Source organism: Pseudopodoces humilis, chromosome 3, assembly GCF_049639895.1.
Source record: "Pseudopodoces humilis isolate 2021_Gansu_Grassland_sample_001 chromosome 3, ASM4963989v1, whole genome shotgun sequence".
Classification (NCBI taxonomy): Eukaryota; Metazoa; Chordata; class Aves; order Passeriformes; family Paridae; genus Pseudopodoces; species Pseudopodoces humilis.
In genome coordinates, this window is record NC_142202.1 from 45594085 (window position 1) to 45621585 (window position 27501).

Sequence of the window (27501 nt, forward strand, 5' to 3'; positions counted from 1 at the left end):
GGAAAGGTGGCCATAAATCTCTGACAAAGAAAAGCAATTCACTGCATGTAACATATCACTCTCCTTTTGTTCCTGAGCAGCCTTCATGAAAATGAGCCTAAAAATGTCCATAATCTTCTAGCATCAGCCATGTGGCACTTGGTTTTTCAAACCAGCAAATGAAATCTTATTAATATTTAAGTTTTCTTAATTTATTTTGCATTTGCATACAGTATGTTACTACAATAGCTGCTCTTCAGCACTTTGAGTGCAGGATTTAACAACTCACATTGTACTTGTTAGAAACTCATCAGAACAAGTTAAGATGATCAGGCACAGCTCCTGTTTTACCTGTACTGTGTTTAATCTTTAAGCAATAGGCATTTCATGTGCTATGTTATTTCAAGTGAAGAAAAATCTGAGAAAAGTATTACAAAAAAAAAATAAAAAGGATAAAGCCTTGTTCAGAGTGGCTGTTTTGCTTTCTAGCATGAGCTATAATTATGTTAATTGCAATGATAAATGTTCCTTTTAGATGTGGTTTCTACTAAGTGTATCCCACTCACTTTTTCTGGGGAAACAAACCCCATTTTTTATGCACCTGAAAGCAAATGTTCATTTCATATTTTCTCTTTTCCCCCCTTCTTATGGATCTACAGAACTTTATGATGAAGGTAAGGAAGTTAAACATTTGACATGATACTTCCTGTGGATTCCTACAATTTAAATTAATGAATTCTATTTAATAATTTTCAACATCAGCATCAAACTCACCTTCTTGAAAATAAAACATACTGAATTTTTTTAAAAAAATTGAATTTAGAAACCACAGTGACTAGTTTGTTTTGGGGTTATGATTGTGAAGGACCAAAGGCAGGCCATGGAATAAGGATGTTGGCTTCTCTAATTTTCACTTCATACTAATCCTTTCAGTAAGAGTGTAGCATTATGTGCTAGATACGAAGTCTTGAGACAATGAATAAAGAACAGAAGTTACAGTAAAACATTTTGGAAGGCACAGCACACTGTTTCATCTATCACAAGGATGCTGTTCTGATGGTTTGGTGTCTATCCTATGGGGTGGTTGGACAGCCTTTGGAATGAGGCTGTCACTGGCATTTGCTGGAGCTCTATTTCTTGGGGCTGCTTTTTGTCTTTTTGACTTTTTTTTTTTATTTTTTGTCTTCTTAAGACTATGACAAAGCACTTGGTGAATCTCCAAGCATTTTGAATAACTGACATTAAACAATTAGCTGCACTTTTCTCTAAAATGTGTTACTTATCTGTTTTCTACTTTAATTACCAGTCTGTTCCCAATTCAGCTTCTAAACTGATTTCTGTACTGATCTTCATCCCTTAAGAGTTTACTTTTCTATGGTACTGTCTTGCTTCACTGTCACTCTCCAAAAGTGAGCAATTCTCAGCTAGATAAGCAGTTCTATTTTAAGAGCTGGATTTAATGATGTCAGAGGAGTTTTCTTAGCATGATTCCTCTGCTGATCCATCTTTTCTTCCCACTCGGCTGTCTGTCTTATTCTTTATCTGTGAGTTTCTTTCTCAAGTGACAAGGATGATTCACATTCCTTGTACCATGCAACAACAGAAAAAGCTTAGTCACGATCCTTAACCTGTGAAAAATGCCTCCCTCCTCCACTTATTTGGCTCTAAAATAACCAGGAAGATTTTTATTATTTCTTCTATGTCCTATGCTGATAAGGAGGAGGAGAATGGGGGAAGAGAAATCGTCACTAGGCTAAAGGAGAAATCGATAAATTTTATCTTCCTGGACTATTTCTTTTCCAAAACACTGGAAGTACTTGAAAGCAGACATTTGTAATGGAAGTATTACCTCAGCCATAAATATAAATGTTTGTTTTACATATAAATATGGAACCAAACAATCTATATTATTTATTTTTGATTAATTTTTACTGCTGTGTCTGCTTTTCATTGTTATGAAGTTTCCTATTGTAATGAAAGCGATAACATAAATGTAGTGTCAGAAATATTAATAATGAAGTATATTTGAAGTGTTTCTAATTCTGCCTTCCAACAGGTCAATATTAGCAAAATTGGGATCATTTAGCATGGTGCTGGCACAAATATTTGTCATCATTACTAATGATTCCAATCTTTTTAATGTAGTTAGTAAAATATTCTGTGTTCTCAGCAGATTAAGACATGCTTATGGGGTTTTTTTTGGCCAGCTGATCTATTCAAATTCAGAATTTTATGTGATATTTATATAGAACATGATTACACATTGTGATACCGTTTTTAATTCAAGTCATCTTTAGGAAACCTATAGTTTAGCTGAAGTCTTATAGTCTTATTTCTGTTTTTTGGTTTTTTGGGTTTTTTTTGGCCTGAAACATATAAGAGGTAACTGCTGATCAAGTTAATAAAAGAAGTTTTTTTTGTTTTGGTTGTATTTTTTGTCCCAGTGACCATCATTATCTGGGAGTAAGTACCAGCAGTCATCAATCACACAAATCTCCGTGGCTGAATTTTTGCAGCATTTGCTGTTTGGTGGTGAATTTCACAGAAAGGCAGTAGTGATTTAAAAGTAAAGTATAAAGACATGAATATATATAGCATATATAATGTCTTGAGAGATCCAACTTCCTGTTTATTTTACTTACATGTTCTAATAGTGTGTAGGCTACAGTGAGACAAAACAAGGGCTTTTAGATTGTTTGATACCCTTTGGTATTGCTCTCATGTGATAGGAGCAGAGTGAGGGAATATTATCCCAATGCCTCATGCCAGTGAGTTGATTTACTTTGCATCTTGAAATTTTGAGCAACTAAATGCTAGTTGTTTGGTGCCAACCGCTGGAAACATCAACCCAAGAGCACAGTAATTGTAGAAGGGTTAGCATTTTTGTTTGCTTCAGTAGAAGAATTCAAGGATTCTGGGCCTGGATGCTGTAACTTTGGAAAGGAAATTCTGCCTGAGATTTGTATCAAGATTTTAAAATAAAATGTATACTTCTATGAGCAAGAAGAAGATGTAAATCTTGTTTTATTCTCTGTAGCTTTCTAGTCTTTACTGCTTACAGCATTTTTAAGTTTTCTGATTTTGCTGAAGATTGAATTTCCCAGTGTTAGCATTCCAAGTGTCAGTTACTTAGTTTTGCGTGACTTAACTTGTCTCACAAGCCTTCTAGCTCTGTTCCAGGGTTACTACACAAGCTCTGCAGTGATTCAGCCTGTTTCCACACACTCTGTTTTCACCACTGCTTGGGTTTTCTGGACTCTGGTTGGCATTCATCTCACAAACTGAAATGCCAGCCTTAGAGACATGGATATCCTAAGCTTTCTGTGTAACCACAAGCAGAATGCTTAGATTTTAGATGGGCTGAATTACTGAATACTGAATTACTGAATAAGGACCAAAAGGGACCTTTTTTCTATCCATTGGCTATGTAGTTGCCTTAAGCTACATTAATCTGAGTGTTTTGTCATCAAGTGTATTAGGTCTGGCTGAGATGGAGTTTGTTTTCCCCTCAGCAGCTCTCACAGTGCTGTGCTTTGCATTGGTGGTGATACCATCACCAGTGTTTTGACTATTGCTGAGCAGCCCTGGCACAGCATCAGCACTGTCTCTCCAACATTCCACCTCTCATCTGTGGGCTGATATGGGAGAGATCTTGGGATAGGACACACCTAGGACACTAGACCCAAATTTACTAAGGGAATATTCCATACCATATTATGTCATCTCATATATAAAGGCTACAAAAAGGAGAAGAGTCTAGATTTAGAAATAGAAGTATTTTTTTAGTAACTTTGTAGTTTTATAACAGTATAAACTCCTGAACTTCATGAAACTTGGAACATCCTTGTGATGGAGAATATGATGCCTTTTGTATTCATACTTGCAAGAGTTTTTATGGAAGTACTGGTGTCATATGTTTAACATGCTGTTGTCTCCAGCATCTGATTTAAGTTCAAGATAACCATGGTCAATGTGTTCCATTTCAATGAAGTGTGAGTAGTCAGTGCTTTAAAGGATGTTGTTTTACTCCAATGCACATATGAAACAACCACTAATAGTCATATTTGAAACTTTTAATGGTGTCTTACCATTAGTTGCCTTGAAAAGCACTTGTGAAGAAAAATGGTGAGGATGTTGCTTGTTTTATTGTACAGCCTCCTTACCATATTCAGTGCCATGAAAACAGTTGTGTAGTACTTTTTTAGAAACCCATTAAAAGCAATATTGATTGATCATAAGTTCCATCTAGACTGTTAGAGCTGGATCTGAGGCACAGAGGAAACACAAGGCTGAGCAGCTGATCCCGATTAGGTCATGCTATACCATAACTGTAAGTTATACGGACTGCATTTTTGAAGGAATTACTGATGTCATTTATTGTTTCATTTGATTATTTGAAGTTATTTTTTGAAGTCTGTTAAAGCTGTTTTTCCTTACATTATAGTCTTTGTACTGTTATTTTCCCTATAGCACGTCAGTGATTACATTCTACTAATATGGACCTCTCATGGAATGAAGCATGAAAAGCCATTACATTCTTCTTAAAAACTTGATATGTTATTTTGTATGAGTATTTCTGAAGTGTGAATCAGTTCCCGTGTGACACATTCAGTATTTTTAAATTGCTTTTGTGGGTGACTAGACTTGTTTGAATAGCAGTGTGCTAAATGCAATTGCTGTCAGGCTTTCTTAAGCATTACATTTCTGAATAATGACATTACAAAAGCTTTTTCTTTACATATGCAAAGCATTGAAATAACTTTCCTTTAAAATACTTTTAAATGCTTTCACATGTTTCTCTTTCTGGTACCTCCCTGAAATTCAGAGCTTTTTCTCTTTTCTCAGACATTTGAAGATTGTGTAGAATTGTGAAAAAAAGTCAGCAAAATAATCAGCATTTGCTTGCAATAGAATTCTCATTGGTCTAAGAGATGTTTTTGTCTAATAGAAATAAGGCTGTCACTATAAAAAGAATGGAAGGGTAATGGCTGATTCAAAATCATGAATGCCACGAGGTTATTCGCCAGCCTCTAAAAGGTCTCATTATGAGGTTTCCAAAAGCACAAATGGTTTTAAAACATATATTCATGTGACCATGATTAATTTCCTGCAGCTTCTCATGTGTTTCCAGGAGTGCAGCCATAGGCACAGCAGTGCAGGTGCTGTTGTGTGAGTCTTTTGGTCTGAGGTGATTGATTAAATGTGCCAGTGACAGTCATGTATGTGCAAAGCTGTATTGATACAAAGGGATGGTTGAATCAGGTGTAACACATCTCACTCCATATTGGGTTGGTATTCATGGTAAAATGGATAATTTGTTTGTTCTCTCTTTGCACATTATACTGCATAACTTTTAGGCTGTAGTTTTTGAATGCTTTTTGGCATTTTAATCCTCTTTCTATTAAGAAAACATGGAAAATGTATTTCCCAACTTTAGCATATTTTTCTTGATTTTGGTTTATGACAACAGTCTTTACATCAAAATAAACAGCTCTTAATAGTCTGTTGTCGTTGCCTGGTCTTCCAATGTATTGAACTTGAAAGCTGTTTATATTTTTTTGAATGATAATTTGTTCAGCACTATTTCTTGTTGTTCTGTTCTAAATTGCCTTTTCTTTAGAAGTGACTGTTGGGTAATGAGATGACTCAAAATTAATCTTGTATTCTAGCTGCAGAAATATTGAATTAGAGATGGGCAGTTTACATTAAGTTTTCACAAGCAATGTGGATTTGTCAGTCCCATATGCTTTCAATGTGAAATTATTATCTTTAGTGCTTGCTAGTTCTGAAAGCTTTTAAGTATTTTTCTATACATTCTTGGGGAATAAAATGTGGAGAGTTTTGTGTAAATATAATTGATACTCCTGAATAGCATAGCTTGTAGAACTTCAATAGATAAGTCATTATTTGAAAACAAATGTATTTTTGTTCAGCCTGGTTTTATTAGAGGAATATAATGTTGAATTTAGAAATTACTCTGAAAATTGTTAATTAGAAACATAAAATAAGTCTCATGATAAATAATGTATATGTTAGTAAATGCCTTGCATTATAATGCCATTCATACATTTGTTCAAGAATCTGTGGGCATTATGGATTGAATTAGTCAGCATTGTGGCTTCCAAGTAGTCTTACTTCCAGAGTCTTCTGAAATGTTGTTATTGCAATATTACAAGAAATCTGGTAAAACTTCAGTGTCAGATTTTACCTTGGATATTGCATCTTTGCCACAGAAGTCCAATTGTTAAAATTTAACTTTGTTTTTAGTGTGGAAAATTTACAGTTTTCTGCTGGAAATGGACTGGATCATTTTAAAAATCAAAGATTATTTCTGTAGACAATCATTGTCCAAGAGCTACTTACTATGCAGTTTCTGGCATAAAGATAAATGCTGAGTATGTAGTTATGAAATGAGCTGTTAAAATAGGAAATGAACTTAGAGGTATGTACATGTCCTGGAAGACAAGTTTCAAAATGGAAGGCAGTTTCATAGAGCCAGCCTTGTTTTCTATCCTTTTCTATATTTTTCTATTTAACTTTTTCATTTTGTCTCCAAAAGAATGGTTTGATTATGGTTGCCTCTCAGGAACCTTTAAGTGGAAAATGCTTAAAATGTTTTTTTATATTTAAGTAATAAACTGCAGACTTGGTTGCATTCTTCTAAAGGACAAAGTAATACTAATTAAAAAGTATTGCTTTAATCCTCTTGCAAAAAAAAATCTAAAAACCTGCTCCTCCATTTTTCACAAAAGCGATTGAATTGTTTTAGGACCAACCTTTCTCCTGTTTAGCTACAAGTGAGAATTTAACAAAATAGGTGCTAGACAGACAAATCAATATGGCCAAAATAAGGGCAATCAAGTATTGCTGTGATTTTGTTGTTTATGCTATTCTCAGCTTTTGTTCAACAGGCGATCAAATCTTTATGTTAGATACTGACTTTATGGATAATAAAATAGAATTATTTAGATAAAAAATACTGGTGAAATTTCAAAATTTTGTTCATGTTACTGACTTGGTTAGTTGGCTGCCTATGTCTGCTGTTGATAAAGTTTGCAGGTAAAGCTGAAATACTGGTAGGGCAATATGTTCACACCAGGTTTTTTCTCTCTTCCCCAGTGTGATGAGTAGCAGACATTCAAGGTTCCTTTGGCACGTCTTTGGCCTGACATTATCAAATGCCTTGTTCTTTCCTTGTGCCTTTGGAAAAAGAGGTGGTGCTAATGGTAGTTCAGTCTTCATACCTTATGTCAAGACTGTGCCTGTGACAAGCTTCATGACTTTGACTAATTCTTAGTAAAAATTCATGTCATTCAGTCAGTCATGTCATTGCAAAGAGATTTTTCAGTGTGCCTCCCTGTATTTTGACTGCTATGCAGTTTGGTGACATTCAAAATACACCTTGTGTCCATCAAGCTTCTCTTTTCTCAATAAACATAAAAGCCAGAAACTCTTGGCAGTTTCTTAAAAATGCTAGAATTATTACTTTTGAAATTCTTGGTGTTTCACCACCTATCCCTCTTGTTTTTCTCCCTGACCAAGTAATTCCAAGTTCAGTAAATGCTAATGCATGAAAGATAAAGAAGGACAACAAATAAACCTGAAAGGGAAATAATTGCATGTTGCCATGATAGCCATTCAGTTAAATTGATCTTCAGCACTGAAATGTAGCTACCAGAGATGTAAGGTAGTATGATTTTTAAAATTTATTTCGTAATGAAACTGATGTTCCAGCCAAAAAGAGGGTCAGTCTTTTATAGTAAATGAAAGGGTATAAATACGATATATGAGAAATTAAATTCCTTAAAATTACATAGAGGATTCCTGTATGAGAGGATAGTGCTGCTTATGGAGTTGTCACATTTATAGACTCATAAAATATTTACTTATCACTGCTTCTTGGAGAGTGTGCTGTACATAATGTTACATGAGTTGTTCTGTCAGAGGAGTGTGAACTTATGGTCTTGACAGTGTCTTATCAGACAGTTTGCTCCTGTCCAGTGCTAGTCATCTGCATTTCAGCATAAGGAATACATAAATCTTCAAAATAAGTTGAAGGTTTGTTCATGCCTTAACAAGATTTATTTATACTTTTGTGAATGGTTAAACTGATTGTTGATAGCAGTTTCACCTATTATCAATCATATTTTTCACTGTAGGGAAAATAATGAGGGGAAATGGTTGTATTTTCTTGGAATAAAAGTGAATTTTATCACTTTGATTTTCTTTTACTCAAGATTTATGCTATGTTTCTCAAGAGGAACAATTACTTGGACATGATTTCTGAGTTTTCAGAACCCCCAAATACTGTTGAGTGAGCTTGGATGTCTTTGAACATTTACCTGTCCTGGCAGATAAAGAATTCAGTCTGATAGTATTAAAGCAGTGTGGGACAAAGCATTTTGCAGGTTGATGGTCTTTAATGTGGTTGAAGACCATATTACTCTCTGGTAATATAAGGAGAATATTCAAAACATCTCCCTCTGCATGCTATCTGTCTAGAAAAGGATATAATTTGTAGGGAAAATGGATGAATATGAAGATATTTAACAATAGGTAAGTTTGTAGAGGGTAGCATGGCAAATCATGACACATCAAAGCTGCTCTTAGAGGCTGCCTGCTTTCAGCACAAGGAGGAAGGATTCAAGATTCTAGAACATATTTTTTACCAAACAAGTGATGGCTCAAAGTACACAGTGTTCTCTCATCTTTCCTTCTTTTATTCTTTCTCAGAAGACTCCATTTTATTAAAACATACCAGTATATCATTTCTCTTTACCTTTCAGTCTGCACAAGGTGGTGGACATCGAACGCTGCTCTACGGGCATGCAATCTTGCTGCGCCATTCCTACAGCGGCATGGTATGTAATCACGTTACACCCTGTGCTGTGTGGTAGCCCTCATGTTACCAACATGAGTTGGGGGCAGCAGTGATTTCTTTTTTGTGTGAGAGTTATGTTTGAAAGTACCCAGGACATTTCCATTTACTGATATCCGGAGAAGTACTCACATCAGAGGCAGTTTTCTGTGGTTCCTAAAAACCTTTTTGAAGGGTGGGTGCTTGGAAATACAAAACCAAGCTGGTTGTATCTGGGTAAGTGCCAAAACTAAGTCTGGCTCCCCTAGTGCTGAATCCCCTGTTCGTCAGTCTGATTGGTGAATTTTCATTTCTTTCCCCTATTTTCCATATTGCATAAGCTGTGGCTGAATCTGCAGCTGACACCTTGCTGTCAACCTGAGCATATGTTAGAGACTGAGAGGAAAAGGAGATTCCTTCTTACATGTATTTTGGACAGAAGTCTTAGCTGGAAATTCCCTGATGAATTATATAGGCTCCAGACTCCTTACCTACAAGTGAGGCTTCATGGAGCTGAAATCTGATGCAACTAACTCCTTTATTTCCACTTTTAATATTCTTGTCTGAGTGAAAAGATAACCTGGGTAGACAGAGAGGTTATTTTAGAACATATATTTTTGTCAAGACTCCATGAGTGCATTTCGTTTTATCATGCATACATGTTCCTGGTAGTAACTAATGCATGTAATCTAAGAATATTTAATCCTGTGTTAGTAGGTTGATTTATCATGCATACATGTTCCTGGTAGTAACTAATGCATATAATCTAAGAATATTTAATCCTGTGTTAGTAGGTTGATGACTTTTTATATTATAAGTGAGCAGAACTAGTGATGTATGCTTTTTTCTTTTGGTAGTACCTGTGCTGTCTCTCTACATCTCGATCGTCAATGGATAAGCTGGCATTTGATGTAGGATTGCAAGAGGACACAACAGGTAACCACTAGTTTAAAAGACTAGTGAAGAACACTGTCAGTCTAAAAATAAAAGATTAATAAAATATTAAAGAGTATTATTAATACTCTTTAAGAATAATAAACAATAAAAGTAAGAATTGCTTAGTTAGATTGTTTGCTTGTTTCTTAAAGCTTTGCTTTAGATAGGAGTAGTAAGAGTAACAGCTACAACAATTGAACAGTTCAAAGATCTGAGTTCTTTTCTGAATATAACATGGTTTTAGTTATAGAAGCTCATCTGAAAACAAGAATTATCATGGGAACAGAATTTGTGACTTTAATACTTACACATATTCTGGGAGATTAGAGGCACTAATAGTCAATAAAAGAACATCTTTGAATTTGGATTTATGTGATCTTTCAAGTATTATTTTAAGTGGTATGTAAATGCTTATTTTCATTGCCTTTAGTTATAGGTTGCTGTATTTTTTTTGTCCAAATTCTCAGCAGAATATTCTTCAATGTCTTTTCCTGAATCTGTAATGAAGGTGACGGGGAATCTCTTTAGCAAAAGTGGCTTGGACCAGGTTGCCTAGAGAGCACAGAGCCATCATCTTATTCAACTTTGGAATCACTGTTCCAGCGGTTTTAGTCTTTTGTTTATGTGTATTATTTAGAGCTGAGCTTCCAACAGGGTGATGCAGGAATGATACTAGTTATGGAAAACACATGGACACTTGGTTTAACCCAGTGAAAACAGGATCAGAACTTTTAAGACTGAAACTAGTGTGACAGTAACGTCAGTAACATTGGGTCTTTCTTGTTTCATTCTGTGCTGTTACTCAATATTGATATTAGGTGAGGCTTGCTGGTGGACCATACATCCTGCTTCCAAACAACGATCTGAAGGAGAAAAAGTGCGTGTTGGAGATGATCTGATTTTAGTCAGTGTCTCTTCAGAAAGATATTTGGTAAGTTTTATAAATTATCTGTGCAGTGGTTTTTCTACAGGAAAAAAAGAGTTAATGAAAATCTGGCTTCCATTTGCGCCTCCTAAAACTAAAACTTAAGGTGCTTAAACTGTTTTTAAAAATAATATTTTGCAAAACAACACACTGAAAGTCTGGAAAATTGTGACTTTGATATATGGCTTATCTAATTTTGGCTCATTTCAGTAGTGGAATAGAGAGTTTTAAAAATTTACTTAGATGAAAGTATGCAAATACAGAGAAAAGAGATAATTTCCAAATTGCATGATTAAGATGTTTAGAATCCATATGAGTGTTCATAGGTTAACAACACTACCATATATATTAAAACTTTGTAGCAAATTTTGGGATGTCTAACAAAAGTACATAGGATTTGTGAGCTGAAAAGGTCCATATTTTATTGAGATTATGTACTGTGTAATATATAGAGCTACTGACATGTCATAATTAAATATAATTAAAATAATGATTAAATTGAAATATTTTACAAGTTACTGTGTTAGCTGCTTCTTATTACTGTTTTACACAACGTTCTTCTTCATGAAAGGATCTTCCATTTATTCTGTAATGAAGCAGGTCAGCACTTTCACTATTCCCTTTTTTTTGAGGTTTTTTTTTTATTTTTTAAATATTTAAGAAAAAAGTGAATAGTTTAATAAGACATCAATTATAAAATTGAAAATATTCTCCCATCTATTGGAAACACATAGGGAAATGATAATATAATTGTTAGGATATTAATTGTAACTTCTGATTGCAAACTCAATAGCTCATTTAATGAGTTTTTTGTAATTTGATATTCTGAAAACTTTCTGATCATATTTGCATTTTAAAATTATTTAAAATAATTATTTTTATGAGAATTGTAACAATACATAGTGAAAAAACAACTTGTTGTGGACTGAATTTTTGAAAAATCTGATTAATGGTCCCTAATAGAGACACTGGATTTCTTTGAATTGCTGAATTGAGTTGCTGAAGTTAAATTTTGGTACAGATTGTGTCTCTGTGTAGGCATGTCCTGGCCTCTAATTAGTAATAATCAGCTCAGCCTATTATTTAGGGTTTGTGCCTCAGCTGTTGATTCTCAAGGCTGTCACATGTACTTTTATACAGCAAGAGGCACAATTCTGTCTGCAGAGACTGATTCTCCTTAAGATGTGATGTTAATGAATGCATAATGTTCCATGTAAAATATCAATATACTAAAAATAAATAATATTTTCAGTGCAGAGAGAAATAACACTGTATTACAGTCTTTAAGTATTTTCGAGCTAGATTGTAATGAATAGTTAAGCCTACTTCAGTTATACAGCTCTGGTTTGACAATAAGATGGAGCAAGAATTCAGAAAATTAGTTTTTCTCTTACATGCACTCACACATTTTTATGAACAAATGTTTTTCAAGAGCTGGTAAACTATGTAGCTCCACAACCATAAAAATACTTGTAGTTTAGCTACCTATTCAGTAATTATATTAGCACTGTCAATAAAGTAATAAAGCTTTTATGAAAATTGAAACAGTTGATAATCAGTGATTTACCAATAAGTGATTTTTTTTCATGAAAGCTGTTTTTCTGTCTTAGACTTTGTCTTAATCCATTTGACTGTTTACAAAAATAACTTCAAAGGATTTAAGTTTGAAAATATTCACAATTCATTGTTAACATGTTGAGTGGAGTGTCATGTTGCAGCTGCTATTTTGTACAACTCTTAAAAGAATGTAGTGACTGATAACCTTTACAATAGCTAGAACTGTGGAGAGATTAAGTTATTTTTGTGAATCTGCTCTGATACTGAGACCAAATAAGCTCTGTTGAATCCAGTTGAGGAATGCTTTTTCTAAGGGAGTGAAATTCCTCATAGAGATTCCTTGACAGAAAAGAATGCTTGTCAGTTTGCTGAGGGCTGGGTTTATGTATGTTGCATACTCTGCAGTTAAAATCTTAGGAAAATGTAATTTCTCCATCAAATGTTTTATGTAAGTATGCTGTTGGGAATAGGACTGGGATGTCACCTTTGTACATTGCAGTATTGCTCTATGTTTTCAAGCAATTTGCTAATTCTTTCTGAATGAAGAAAAATAGGTTAACCATCCTGGGGCAAAGATGTGCGTGTAAAAATAACAGATGAATAGAGTTCATTCATAGGGCATAGCTTTTTCAAAATGTAGTCAGCTCTTAGTTGAATTTGTATAATGCAAGAGGAGAGAAGAGCTATGTCAGTTTCTTAAGTTGGTCTTCCAGTTGTCTGGCTTTAGCTTAATTAATTTAACATTGACTTTGACACTATGGTCTCAGTGTAATCAGTAGATTTTTGTTTAGACCTCATTTGGATGGCAACACTCTTACGTGTTAGCAAAATATCAGGACTTTGCTGTAGTACCCCTTTTCTTCTTTCCACAAAATAAAATATTTTGGCACAATTGGCTCTATTTTTTCCCCAAAAAAATACTTTTTACTTACACCAAACAAGTACTAAACTGATAGGAAGGTCAGTGTTAAAATCATAAGCTAAAGGTCGGGAGAGGTGGATTTTAACTTTTGGTTCACAGCAATGTCCCAGGGCAAGTCATTCACTTGCTCTGACTCTCATTATCTACCTAGACAATGGGATTTCGGATCCTTATTATCCTGTGTAACATTTCTGAAGAAAAGCACTTACATAAGTGCTCGTGGCATTATATAATGTGGGAGCTGCACTATTGCCAAATACTTCTGAGAAGGAACTTGGCTCTACTGAATCCAGTTACCAGAGAGCAAAAAGATGTTCTGCTATAAATATTGCCACCATTTAAGTTCAAGCCAGAGTTGCTGTGTTTCCTTTCTTGAGGCAGTACAGCCTGATAAAGAACAGATGTAATATTTCCAGCATGTTTCCCCAGCTTGTACATAGTAGTATCTACCTCAGCACTGAGGTTTGCCTATGCCTCCTGTTAACTACATATCCTGATTGCTTTCAATATTGCTAATTTTCAGTAACTTCGAAGTTCAATTAATTGCAATTTCTTTCACATTGTTGAAGTCTCTAAATAGCTTTTAAACATAATTCAAGAAAAAATCCTTAGACATGAAATTGAAATACAAAATGCATAAATGAAGAAAAAACTGAAAAACTGAAAAACTGAAAATTGTTATCCATCAGGTCAGTGTTATTCTGACTGAGAAGTCAGGAAAGAGGGAAACCCCCTGAGCTTTGAATCTACACTGCACACTTTTCAGTACAATACAACAGCTGTATATACCCTGTCGTTTATATTTAGTTACTGAGTTACTGTCTCAGTGACTGCATTGTCAACCTGCAGCTGAACAAGCCTTAACATTTGATCGAGATGACCTTTTTTATTTATTTTTTATTTTTTTTTCGGCTACTGAAAACTAACAAGAAACTAATTGGGAACTGATTGCAGAGTTCCCTTTCAGAAATAATAGCATCCAAATTAGATTTAACTATTTTAAATGTGGAACTGATATATGCCTGGAAAGGAGGACAGGTTCCTCAGTATTGCAAAGGCACTGCCTCTGTATCCTTTTGCATCAAATACATTGTTTATTTTCAGATCCTAATTTTATTTCTCTTATTATTATAATATGCTTAGATCAGCTTCTAAATATCTGTATCACTTCTTGGTTCAGTAGTATCAGGGGACACAGTAGTGTGTGAGGGTTGGTTTGTTTTGTTTTTTTTGAAATGTAAAGAAAAATTATTCTTTCACATTTTCTCTAAAAGTATGAAACTCAGTATTGGACTTTACTTTCTTTTGTGTATATTCACAATTCCATCGTTCCTCTTTGCTGAAAAATTATACAAAAGGTTTTTGTAAAAAATAATTTTAATCTGCATAAGCAAAACTGAAATTAGTGGAAGCAAGGTAGTGTTGAGCTGCTCTGTTACACTGATCATAATGCAGTTCCCATGGAGTCTTTATACAATGATTTCAAATGTTATTGTGGAGGCTGGTAGAACTTTACAATAATTAAGGTTGTCAAGCTGCTCTGCCTTATGGAGTCCTGCTTCCAAGTGCTTATAATAAAGGGGTTGTGATGTAAAAAATCACTTACTGGAATTAGTAACATCTATTTCTGCATTTTTTTTCCCTTTTTTTTCTGTTTGTTTGTTTTTTTTTTAGTCTGAGGTAATTTTTTTTATTTCATCCAGAAAAGATCAGATATTATTTAGCTCAAAGAAAGGAAAGAAAAAAAAGCCACATAATTAACAAAAAATGATGTAATTTTCTTTTGTACTTCTTGGTAACTTATTAAAAAAAAACCCAAAACCAACCAACCAACCAAAAAAATCCCAAACCAAACCAAAAAACCTAAGAAAATTAATAAAAAGGCGACAAGCCTCTCCCTTGTTCAACTTAGTTAAGAAATATCCTCCTGAGACAGTGGAGGTTGATCATGACCAGGGAAAAGTGTTCAAATTTCCTTTGAGTAGGTAAAAGTCTGATGGCTTTGTCTATTTTACATAAGCTAGCACCTCCTGTGTGTTAATGAACTGTTTAAACTCCCTCTACAGTGAATAATTAAATACATGCCAACCTTGGTGGGAGCAGATATTCCTTGAAACGGATTGCTCAAGGCAGGAATGAAACCAGGCACTGTATTGACAGCTGAGAGCTCAGTGTTGTGTGTGCTGCTGCTGATCTCCTGTCATTTAAGATATGTGGAGGAAGAAGCTGTGACAAAGTAGAAGGAACAAAAGGCAGGTGATGTATCAGTGACAGGAGTGGGACTGAATTGGGAAGGAGGGAAACTGAGTGGGACTTGATGAGCGGCTGAAAAGATTGTCAACTGAAGGCAGGCAGGCAGGGACTAACAAATTGTCTGGGACAAGAAGCTGGTGACAAGGGAAGAGTAGGCACCCACTGGTTAAAGTTGTGTTCAAAATTCAGGACAGAAAAACTGCATGGTTTTGGCAGGGAGAATCAAGAGAAGAACCAGTGGAGTGAGACTGGAAATGAAGGATGACAAGAGAGATCTGTAGAGGACAGAGCTTTCTGGGGAGAAACAAACTGCTGGACAAAGATCCAGAAAGAGACCAAGAAATGAAAAAAGTATTGAAGGTTAGGAGTTGTGAGATTCTGGAAAGAAGTCTAATGCTGGCTGGTGTGGCAAGGAGGAATTTGAGCAAGAAGAAAAGCTATAGGACCCTGCTTAGGCTTGTAGGTTGGAAGAGAACCTTTTGAAGCAGGGGGAGGTCCTAATTCTGGGTGGTAATGTGGACTGTGATTAGGTCAGGAAGCTGGTTTGGCTAGATGAGAGACATAGAATCATAGAGTCTATGTTTGGGTTGGGAAGAGTCTGGAAGATCATCTAGTTCCAACCTCCCTGCTGTGTGCAGGGACACCTTCCACTGAAGCAGGTTGCTCAGGGCCCCATTCAACCTGGCCTTGAACACTTCAGGGGTGCGGCTGTCCAGTCTCTCTGTGCCACTGCTTCACCACCCTCACAGGGAAGAAGTAAAGGTTTGGAAAGGGAAAGAGAGTGGTAGAGGCCTGGAGCAATTAGGCTGGATGATAACTATGACCAGAAACTGTTGCTGACAGCCAATTCCTGTCATGATTTTTATAGTAGTATGAAAAGGAGGTTTCTAAAAAATGGTTTTCAAGTTACCCACATGAACCATCGGTAGAGAACTGTAATAGTGGAATTTTTTTTACCTTTTGTTTTATTTTTAATTTAGGAAAATTACATATAAATGGTAACATAAAAAATATTTTTTTAAAAAAAATTAAAAATCACAGACATTTGAAAACGCAAAAATTATGGTACTGGTATATTTTTATGAAATCTCCTAAGTATGCAGTCACACTGGCTTTTTATGGAATGTTATTTCAGTGATGATAAGTGTTCAGTGGATGTATCAGGGCTGTGTAGCAGGGAAGCCTGTGGTATGAAGCAACCCTGAAGATGAAATTTCAAGCTGCGAATTGCATTTGGAGGATTGGTGCAATTATTTTCCTGGAGAATTAGATTCAGTACCAGACTCTGCTGTGGAATTTGCTGAGTAGGTGATCTTGAATACTAGGCTTGCTTTCAAGAGGTCACAACTCATCCCTTACTGGGAATATTCCTTTCTGGAGTCGTGTCTCTTGCATCTCATCCTTTTAGTAGAGGTTAAAACCTCACAGTTGCTCAGTCCTGATACCTGCAGCTGAGGTGAATGTAAGATGTGGCTTGACCAATAAACTACGTATCTAGAGTCAATAAATTACATAACTACAGTTACCTCAACCTGGGCATCCTAAATAAATGAAAAATTCTTAGTTTAATCTCTGTATCTCCCTTCCTCAATGGAAAATGGGCTATAATACTACTTCTCTGGGATTTTGAGAAAATGAAATCATTAATATTTGTATATTGTGAAATACTGTAATTGGTGCAAGAGAAAAGCCTATGAAGAAATTAATAACTCTCTTTTCAAATCTTTGAAGGATTGACTATATTGAATAAAGCATGAGGCTACAGAAAGATTGAGGGGAAAACAAAGCACTGAGCAGCTGTTGACAAAGTGAGCTCCATTATCCTGTGTATACAATGAGGCAGCACACATTCAGAAAGTAATATCATGCCATTGAAGACTGTAGTGTGATGCGTTCACTAGAAGCCATTATTTTTCCATAGGGTACTTAGTTTGACATTTCCTAACTTTTGATGCTTGCTTCTGTAAAATTAATACTTTGCTAATGAAAGCTCTTGTGACTAATCATGCAAAATTATTGTCGCTTGGAAGCATCATAGCTGATGTGCCTCAGGCTTTTCATGATACAGTGCAGAAGGAAAGCTATTATGAAGAGGGGGAATGCTAACTACCCCCTTCTAACTATGCCTGGATCCCTTATTCTTTTCCTGCCATGCATCTGCAATTATCCGTGCTCAGCTATGTGGTAGCAGAATAAATGGTTTTCATTGTAGTGGTAAATTTTCAAGTATCTGTGGGTTTTATCTTCTTCTCTCCCTTTACTGATGGTAAATTTATGCTGAGTGAAGGAGTTGGAATCACTTAGGACATTGCTGCAATTTTCTGTCTTTATCAATGAGAAAATTCCCTTTGCTTTTGGATTTGCAGACCAACTGTTTAAGCACTCTGGAGAAATGTAAAGAAACCAAGACTTTTTTTTGTACTTTAAACCCTTTGGAAATTTTCTGGGCTTTACCTACTTTGCATCAAAATTTAGATACTAATATTTTGTTCATCGGTGTAAGTTCACCTATTTTTATTCAAACTTTTTCAAAGCGTTCATAGATGTTTCAATGAATATAAATATATTGCCACTATAAAATGTAAGCACAAACCCCTAATTCTATAAAAATTTCACACAGATGCAGTTATTACTTTTAGTTCTGTCCAGTATCTCCCTTCATTGTGAATAAAAGTTGTATTTGTTTTATTTCAATATAATTCTCTGTAACAGAATAATTTTTAAATGACTCAGGTAATAAATTTTAATAGAAATGTCATGTCATAAATAGGAAGTTAAGCAGTTTTGTTTCAAAAGATTGTGTATTTAGTTTAACCTTTGAATTTTTACTGAAGTTTGCTAATTCATTGGATTTTTGATGCAAAAGTTTTTCCCTTCGTAATTAAAGAGAAAAAAAAATGAAAAAAATGAAAAGGAGTATAATTTGTTTTGTTTTGTTACTTTTTTGGTTTGCTTTAGTTATAGATACATTCTTGTGTACCTGTTGTGGGAATGGTGTCTGTTCAAGACTTGGAACATCTCAGAGGTTCTTGGGTCACTTGAGGATAAGTGCCTAAATTGTTTGGAGCTGCTTTTCTGTCGGCATCAGTGTAGTAATTTAAAGTCAGTAATCAAGGGCTGTCAGAATCTCTGTGTACAGGAAAGGAAATAGCTTCCATCTATCTCTGCACCAGCTGGTACTAAGAAGTCTGAAGGAGTGTGGTTGATGCTGTGGTTGTGCAGTATTTAAGCATTCTGAGAACTGCAATGCTTTATAAATATAATATATAATATAATATAATGCTATAAATAAAATAATATATATAAAATAAATAAAATTATATAATAATAATATAATAATATAATAATATAATAATATAATAATATAATAATATGATATATAAATAAAATAATAATGATTATATAGATAATATATAATATAATATAATGCTATATATCTTTCAAAATCTACCAGTAAATAATGTTTATTTTTTTTAACCATTCTTGCTGTTTCAAATGGCCTGAGATTGAAGGGAGAGTTATCAAACTGCAGATAAAAATAGATATTGCTAGATAAACTGTCAATATTGGCACACCTTAGCCAAGAAGATGCCTGAAGCAAAAGTTTTCCTTTCTTTATATTTTTGTCTTTTTACATGTGCATGTTTTAGGGAAGAGGAACTTTCATGCAGACTGTGAAATTCAAAAGCTCTAGTTATTCAGAGATCTTGTAAATGCAGCTATGCTGCAGCAATCACTGCTAAAGGGTTCTTGTGGAAATTACCATCTGATTCCCAAGCTCTTCAGTGAGCTTAAATACACTGTGTTCTTTTTGAAGACCTAGGGACAGTTATGATTGTTACTTTGCTGCAGAGCAATATAGAGTTTACAATATGTCATTAAATTCAGTTGGGAAACCTGCAGTATTCTCAGAGATGAGTCTTGGAGTTTATCCTTGAGATAGATTGCCTGTGGACTGCAGTGTTAACCCATACACATAAAATACCATGATTTAAATCTGAAAAGTGATAAAAGCCCTATTGCAGGTTAAATGCTGGTTTAGGAGATTATCAGTCTATCAGTAAGGAAGACAAATCTAGCTCTTTTCTTGAGCCTGGACTGGTGCAGAAAATATATTATTTGGTTGAGACAACCTGTGTGTAGTGGGGAAGACCCATATGAAGATTAGAATGGACAGCAGGGTTCCTAAACCAAACATATTTCTGCTTTCCAAATATTACTACGTATCCAAAAGACATGCTGTGCATGTGGTTCTCACCAATGTTGGCAACCTTCCTCTTCTGCCAGATGCACTGATATGCCAGGTAGCAAATATCTGTGTAGCACATTTGGAGGCTGCTCAGCCCCAGTGTGAGTGTCATGCCCACGTCCTGGACATTTCGTTATGGAACTTGTTTCATTTTGATAGCTTTATTGTGCTGAAAGTACAAAACCAAGCAGATAAACTCCAGTAAGTTACAGACAGAGAGCAGATTGTTTTAAAACAACACTGAGATTGTTAAAACTTAGGCAATGCCAGGGTAAATACTGACATCTCTAATATTTTGGGATTTTTTCAATACATTTAACATAATTGAATTCTTGGATATCCCTTGACAGGGTATTTTCTCTACATGGTCAAAGCTTCCTTTTCCTGTTTTCTATGACTGGTTCCGGGGAGTGAACACCATAGTTTATGGAATTGTAAATGTAGGACCCCTGCTGTCTATTCTAAATTTAAGGATGCTGAAAGGAATCTAGGGAAGTGAGGATAAGAAGGGAATTGCAGAATCTATTCTGCTTTGGAAGTCATATGTTGTATCATTTGAACTGTATTTTTAAGGTTATAATTCCCTGGTGATTCACCTTGAGACACTGGGTTAGAGTTGGAACTGGAATCCAGTGAATGGATAAAAATTGCAAGTACTCTGAAGAGAGATGTCAACAACATGTCATGAGAATCTACCCTCTTCTGACTTCCACTGACATTCTTGTCTTCTGGCTTGTTAATTAGTTCACCCAGAAGCTGTTAATGTTGGTCCCTACATATGGAAACAGAGGCCAATACTGCTCTACAAACACAGTTACTTTCCAGTAATATAAAACAAAATTAAATTCTGATAAGCACATGTAAATATTACTGCACTTGAAAAATTAATACCTGGTAAGATAAGTAGTATGCATCAGAACAGCTGCTTATTCACAGAATGCTTGGTTCCATAATCTTGTGTAAGGTTGTTTGGCATTGACAGTCTATGGAAGTGCCTCATGGTGTGGGAGGGGCAAAGGATTTTGTATGGATGATTTAAGAAAGTTGCAAAGATGCTTTGAGATAAGAATTTTTGAGACAATGTCACTGAACTAACAGAAACTCAGAATTCTGAAAAAGGACAGCACCTGTTGCACTTACGGCAAAGATCTGCAACGTTGGCAGAGGGTGGGGAGTAACACAGCCAATCAGCATCCATTGAGTGTATGGGTAGGAAGTGAGCCTTTCCAGGAAAGATTGTTTCAGTTCTGTTTGTATCTTGAGAACTTTGATCAAGAATATATTTTGTGAACTGTCTTAAATGACTTACAAAGTCTGTAGTTTGTTTACGTAATTTCTTTCACCTAATGGGAATTTTAGGAAGCCAGTGGCCTGCAAGAAATATTCAAGTGCTGAGTTACACTTGAAATACAGATTAGGGTGATATCCCAGTGTTCAAACTTAATGGAAATTCCCATTTTATGTAGAAGGAAGAACACAAGTGTAAGAGCCCCACAACATTTAACAATTAGTTCTTCGGAGTGTTTACTAAGCCTAAGATGACAAGCAGCTGACTCTGTTCTGTACTGTTCGTATATGGTTTTCTGAGGCAAATATGCTTTACTGTTCTAGCTTTATTTCTAACATCCCTTGAGGAGTACCCAGGTGGAACTTTATGTTTACTTATGCAGTCAATGGGAACAATTAATGTTTGATGGAAACAAGAGAATGTTTGGTACTATTATTGTATACTGTAAAGAGATTTTCAATTAACCTCAAATAAAAGCCTCCTTCTTTCCTGGTTCTAGCATCTCTCTTATGGCAATGGTAGCTTACATGTTGATGCAGCCTTCCAGCAGACCCTCTGGAGCGTAGCACCAATCAGTTCAGGAAGTGAAGTTGCCCAAGGTAAGATGGATTCAATTTTAATTATTGAAAGACTGATAGTAAATGAAATACTTAAAAAACCAAATTATTATGCCAAATGTGGGAGTGGTTTTCTCCTACGTAAACATTGAAAATAATAAATAAATATGCAACTGTTCTGAAAACAGAGGGAAGGTTATACTGAAAAAAACACTGATAGTTTTCTTATTTTTGCTGAATACTGAACAGCTCATTCAAATCTCATTTTACTAAAGGTATGATAACATTTGTAATATGTTTTTTGAAATGGCTTTTGATCCTGGTTTGAAGTATAATCTCAAATTATACTGATGTATGCAGCCATGGTTACATGTTTCTGAGGCTGAGTAAATAATGGGGGAAGAAGGCTTGGAAGCGGGATGTGAAATCCTCAGACTGAAGATGGGAAATGGTTTTATGGGTAACATATGGCTAGAAAGAAAAACAAGAGGAGGATAAAGACAGAAAGAGAACAGCTTTCAAGAACTATTTGGTTTTTTTTAGGAATTAGGAAGGAGTTTTAATATAATTTCTAACATTGAAAGGACAAGGATCCATGAATTTATGCCACACTGGTTCCACAGAGAAGAGCAGTGTTTTTCTGAAAAGTCTGTCACAATGTAAAGCCTAATGATTTCTACTTTACTGCAGACCAACTGTTTTGAGTGGGTGTTGTAATAGACTCTAAAGAAGGTTAAAGCTGCAGGTCATTTCATTTTGTGGTTTTTGGGTACTATTTTTTAAAGAGGCAATACACTGAAATTTCACATCAATTCTTTTTATCTGGCATATTTTAAAACTCAGTCATGGAATGCTCTTGCAACTTTGCTAATTCAGATTTTAGGGAGAGCATTGCCAACATCTCTTTTTTTATAAAGTCATTGTGTTTTTACATATGAGAATCACTCTGCATGTACAGATTCTCTGACACAGCTTATAGTACAAAGCATTAAAAAATGCTAGTTCATTGTTTGGCAGTGTCCTAAACTTATGGAGAAAACTTTCTGTTAATGAGAAGACCTTTTCCTTTTGTTCCTTCCTAATAATTCCATTCTCCATGTCCTCCCACTGCTGGCAGCACTGGTGTGTCATTCTTGCTAAAAATCCCAGCATGGTTTATGTGCTGAGACCCAGATTTGTGCTATGCCACATCTCTGCCTGGTGAACCTCACTAGTGAGAGTCTCTTTGAGAAGCAGAAATCCCCAATGACATGGTGTCATATTGTGTACTCATACTCCCAGGAAATAATGTGAAAATGATGTAATATGCTTTCCATAGCTGTGCATTTATCTGTGTATGTGCCTGCTCTTTGTTGCTATACTTTTCCATTTTCACTTTCCTCAGGTATAGACATTATCTTTGTTGAGCTAAACATGTTTTCTAGAGAAGCTCAGCTTGCTAGTGTCAGAAAGGATTAGAGCAAAGGCCTTATTCTTAAAAAAGCAGCAACTGCTTCTGTAATCAAGGTAGTCCTGTGGTGAAGGGAGAGTGAATCTCTCACTGTGTAAGGCCTTATCTCTATGTTCTCCGTAAAACCATTGCAAAGCCAGAGGAAATTACCTCAAAAAGGAAGAAGAAGGAAATAAACCTATTTTTGTTAGTATCTGTAAAATGCTTTGTGACATTAGTAAGTAAAATATTAATGTATGGGAATAGCTGCACTACAATACCCTCTCTTAATCAAAAATTCCCATTAAAATAGATTAATAAACTAAACTATTCAGTTAAATGAAATTATTTTGAAGTGAAAATAATGGATAATTAGTCTGTAAGATGAACTAGGATATTGGAGGTACTTCAAAGAAAATTATTTCTTTTTACATGCATTTCTGTAAAACTGGCTTATGCAGAAGTTAATTTATTGTTTAAGTCAAAACAGAGCTTTAGAGTTAAATCAAGTAATTCTGCTAATTCTGCATGATGAAGTAGATGGGGGTCACTTTAAGAACAAAATCTAAATTATAGAATTACATTGACACAGGTCCATGTAAAAAGTAATGTATGTAACAACAACTACCTGGGCATATACTGCTGTGTCAAAATCAAGATTTTAAAAAATCAGTGCTAATTGCCACATAAACTCCAATTTTATACTGATCTCAAAGGTTTATAAAACATATCCCGAAATATTACCCGATATATTCAGGAAAAAGATTTCATGTTGTTTCAAAATAAATTCATGAAAGGTATGCAGTGTGACTGAAGGGTCTTCAACACCATTTCCCTGTACAGATCTGTCTTACTTCACAACATTACTTATTAGTATAGACATTGCTTCAAAATATAACTCCAGGTATAACTTTTTAAATCTTGTTGCTATAATGCTAAAGCCAAGCATTTATGTTATGGCATCCCACTCAAATGTAGAATTCGATATTAACTGTTTTTAGCAAGAAGGAAAGGTGAGTTTAGGAAACAATGAAGTGCTTACATTTAGCTTGCCAGACTGAAAAAAATACCATTAAATTGTGCTTAAAACTTACTAAGTTTAGTCTTCTTCAGCTGCTGATTATAATACAATATTTGTAGGATAACATAAAATTATATTTTTTAATGTCACATCTCTAATGGAAAAAGACTTATGAAAAAAGATCTGCTTTGTTAACATCTTTACTGATTCAAATTATGGCCTTATTTTCAGCTTCTGGCTGCTAAGTCCTGGGACTTCAAATATTGTGATGCTGTGTGTATGGTCTGTGCTTTAGTTTGTGAACACACACACAACTGTACACTGTGAAACCAAGTGTTTGGCTGTGAACCTGCACATGCAGTGGAGGTATTTGCAATGTAGGAGTTTCTCTTTGGAGTCCAAATAAATCGTGATTATTGGTCTTGAATTTTCTGTCAAGTAGAGCTTAGAATGGATCTTTCCAGAAGTTTTTCTCACAGAGAACTTCCAGATACTCAAAAAAGTGCTTTAAAACTAATGAACTAACTAAGTCTTTGTACATTAACTGGAATTCCTTTTCTTAAATAAAATGCAAAGTGAGTTGGTGAGGTGGAAGTTTCTGGTTTTTTCTGTTGTTATCTGGGAGAGGAGTTATTGGTTCCTTGTTTTGGTTGGCTCAGTCTTTTTTGGAGTTTTGGTAACTATGTAGGATCCCCTGCTTCTTGCTTCTCTTTTTCCTGGCCCATCCTTCCCTAGTTGCTGACTTAGAGCTTTTTTCATTTGGAAATGTTCAACTGGCTCCCCAGGGTATGAGATATCTTCCCCTTCTTCTGACTCTTTTTTTAAAGTCATATAAAAATGTCAAACATAAAAAGCTGAAATCAACCTGATAGTGTTTATTACAGTTTGAACTATAGTTTTACATATTGTTGTGTTTAGAGAAATGTACTCAGTTTTCTCTGTTTATTCAAGGATACCTGATAGGAGGGGATGTTCTGAGGTTATTGCATGGTCACATGGATGAATGTTTGACAGTCCCTTCGGGTGAACATGGAGAAGAACAAAGAAGGTAGGTTTCCAGCTTATAACAGAATAATAGTAATGAATATTGTTGAATTGTCTGTCATAGTACAGATGTTTGAAAGATGTTGTGATGAGATGTATTACTCATAAGAATGAATATTGTTGAGATAAACTTTGGATATGAACCTTTTGTATTTTCTTTTCCATATTGTTCAAGTCTGATTTCACTTACTAGATACAAAAGGAATAGTGATTTCTTTTTGATAATTTATTATCATTTTTCATGGTTTAAAAGCACTGTGAATTAAATGTGTTGGGTTTTTCATTTCTGTTTTTTTTTCTGTAATTACAAGAATTCTTCAGGACAGAGTATGTAAGAATACTGCCCAATCCTTCAAGGCTACTAATCTGGGATTAATTTCAGGCCTACCTGTCACAGCAGTTTAGAATTTAATTTATGGTTATTTTCTTGACTCAAGGAATCCTGGAATGGAAGTAGTGATGGCAACTTGGTATGTGTCTCTCTTTGTTAACTAAAAAATCAAAATAGTGAGAAGACTGACAGTGAGTGGCATGTCTCAGTGGAGTGATTGCATCAGTCCTCTTTATTTGCTCTAATAACATCTGCCCTAAGCTTCTTTTCGATAGGGCAGTGTAGTATCATTTATTTCTACCTTCAGGCTAAATGTTACTAAATGTTACTAAATGGTATTTTAGAATAGTTTACTTAATGCAGCATATTGAGTAGCTTCATTTCCATGACAAAGGAAGTGCTATTCATTAACTCACTCATCAAAATGAGTTTTCTTCATTTGCAAATAGAAATGTGTTTTTTATTTTATTTATTCTCATTTTTAAAGATAAGGACAAGACTGTAGAAGCTCTCCTAGCAAAATTCTTCAATGAATATGTAAATGTTAATGAGAAAAACCTCAGAGTTTTCATATAGAGCTGGTGACCCAACATTTCATGGATATTTCTCATTTCAGACAAGGAAATAGTTTTTGAATGCAGAAGATAGTTCATAATGCTGATACTTAAAATGTGATCATTTCAGGTTTTAATTTTAGTTACCATGTGATAGTCATTACAGCTTGATCACTGCTATTATTAACCTCAGCCTGAAAGTGAGGAAAAATTAAGGTGGTAAATAAGTAGGATCCTATAGTGTTTGCTCTTACTTCAGTCTAAACCTGCAAAATTCCGTTTAAAAATGTAGCTGCAATGCAATTTTAGATTTATGGGGTGATCAAACACTTCAGTAATGAACTTCAGTGTTTAAGAACACACTAAAAATCTGTCTCTTTTCAACACGTCTAACATTATATGTAAAATACAACAATTGAGTGTGAAGCTGCAGATAAAGAAAAAATTGATTTGCTCCACTTGTGCATTCCCATGATGCATCTTTCTGTCCCATAACATGGGAAGAGTATGGTTAATTTCTTAATCTGCGGAGCAGTGCCTACAAACAAATCAGAAAATTGTATTTCTTTCTGCGATGTGTGCAGAATTTCTTTATGCCTTTCCCCTATCTGTCTAAAACCCCAAAAGAAGCAGAGCAAAAAAATAGCAGCAAATAGTACATATGTCTTTACCTTTATTCTCCTCGTAGCCATGCTGAGAAATATTGTGAGGTGCCTCTGCTTGGGAGACAAAGATTTGGATTCCGATAAGCATTGTTAAATTAAAGTGAGAGAAGTGGCTTTAAAGCCCAGGAAGAGTGGATTCCACCCTCTGCCTCAGGGGATGTGTCCTATGAGCCCGGGAAGAGTTGTCCCACCCAGGGCCCTCTTGGGGTGGCAGTCCAGGGTGTTCTGGTTGGTTTTGTGCCCCTGAGGTTTCTCCCTTGCTCTGTCCCAATTAGTGCCCAACCTTAAACTCCACCCTGGCTCTGCCCCATAATACCCCTACCCTGCCTCTGTTCTGGGCTCTGTCTCTGATTTAAGCTGAGTTTGTTCCTGTGTTGAAGAAGTGTGAAGTGTGTTGAATAAGTGAATAAGTGATTTCTTACTGCAGAAGCCTGTCTCATTGAGTTTCATGTTGGTCACCAGAATCCATAACCTCCTGGACATGATCCCGCAGCTGTGGAACGCAGCAAGATATTGCCTCTAAGTGCTTCATAAAAACAGATTTGTTCTTCTGAAATATACTGCTGTTCAGGACCTTTCTTTGATAAACAAGCAAAATAAGAACAAGTTTGTTTGTTTTGCACAGTCTTATTTCTGAAGTTTTTCTATTTTTATGAAATATTTTAAAGTATTTTGTACTAATAAACCTAAAATATAATTGATGATTACTTTTAATTATATGGAGTTAGTTATAATCACTCTGTGGCCCACATTTTCTCCTCTTGATTTATTAGTAAGTTTAGTTATTGCTTATAACATTTATACTTCTATCTCTAATTAGGACTGTTGCTGATTCAAAATAATTTGCAGCTCCTTTCAGTTTTCAGTATGCATGCATACATAATTTTGATGGTTGGATTCAACATCTGGCAGAATTATGTTCAAAAATATGGGT

General features: G+C 35.1%; 1 protein-coding gene across 6 annotated transcripts in view; it reads left to right on the plus strand.

The window, feature by feature from the left end:
- The window catches only part of RYR2 (ryanodine receptor 2), a 380370-nt gene that overhangs the window by 145102 nt on the left and 207767 nt on the right, over positions 1–27501 (plus strand). For all 6 annotated transcript variants that reach the window (XM_088053181.1, XM_088053183.1, XM_088053184.1 and 3 more), the window contains 5 exons: positions 8766–8840; positions 9694–9772; positions 10591–10703; positions 21466–21565; positions 24925–25021. In XM_088053181.1, the coding sequence (XP_087909307.1) occupies positions 8766–8840; positions 9694–9772; positions 10591–10703; positions 21466–21565; positions 24925–25021 (464 nt within the window). The remainder of the gene's footprint in view (positions 1–8765; positions 8841–9693; positions 9773–10590; positions 10704–21465; positions 21566–24924; positions 25022–27501) is intronic.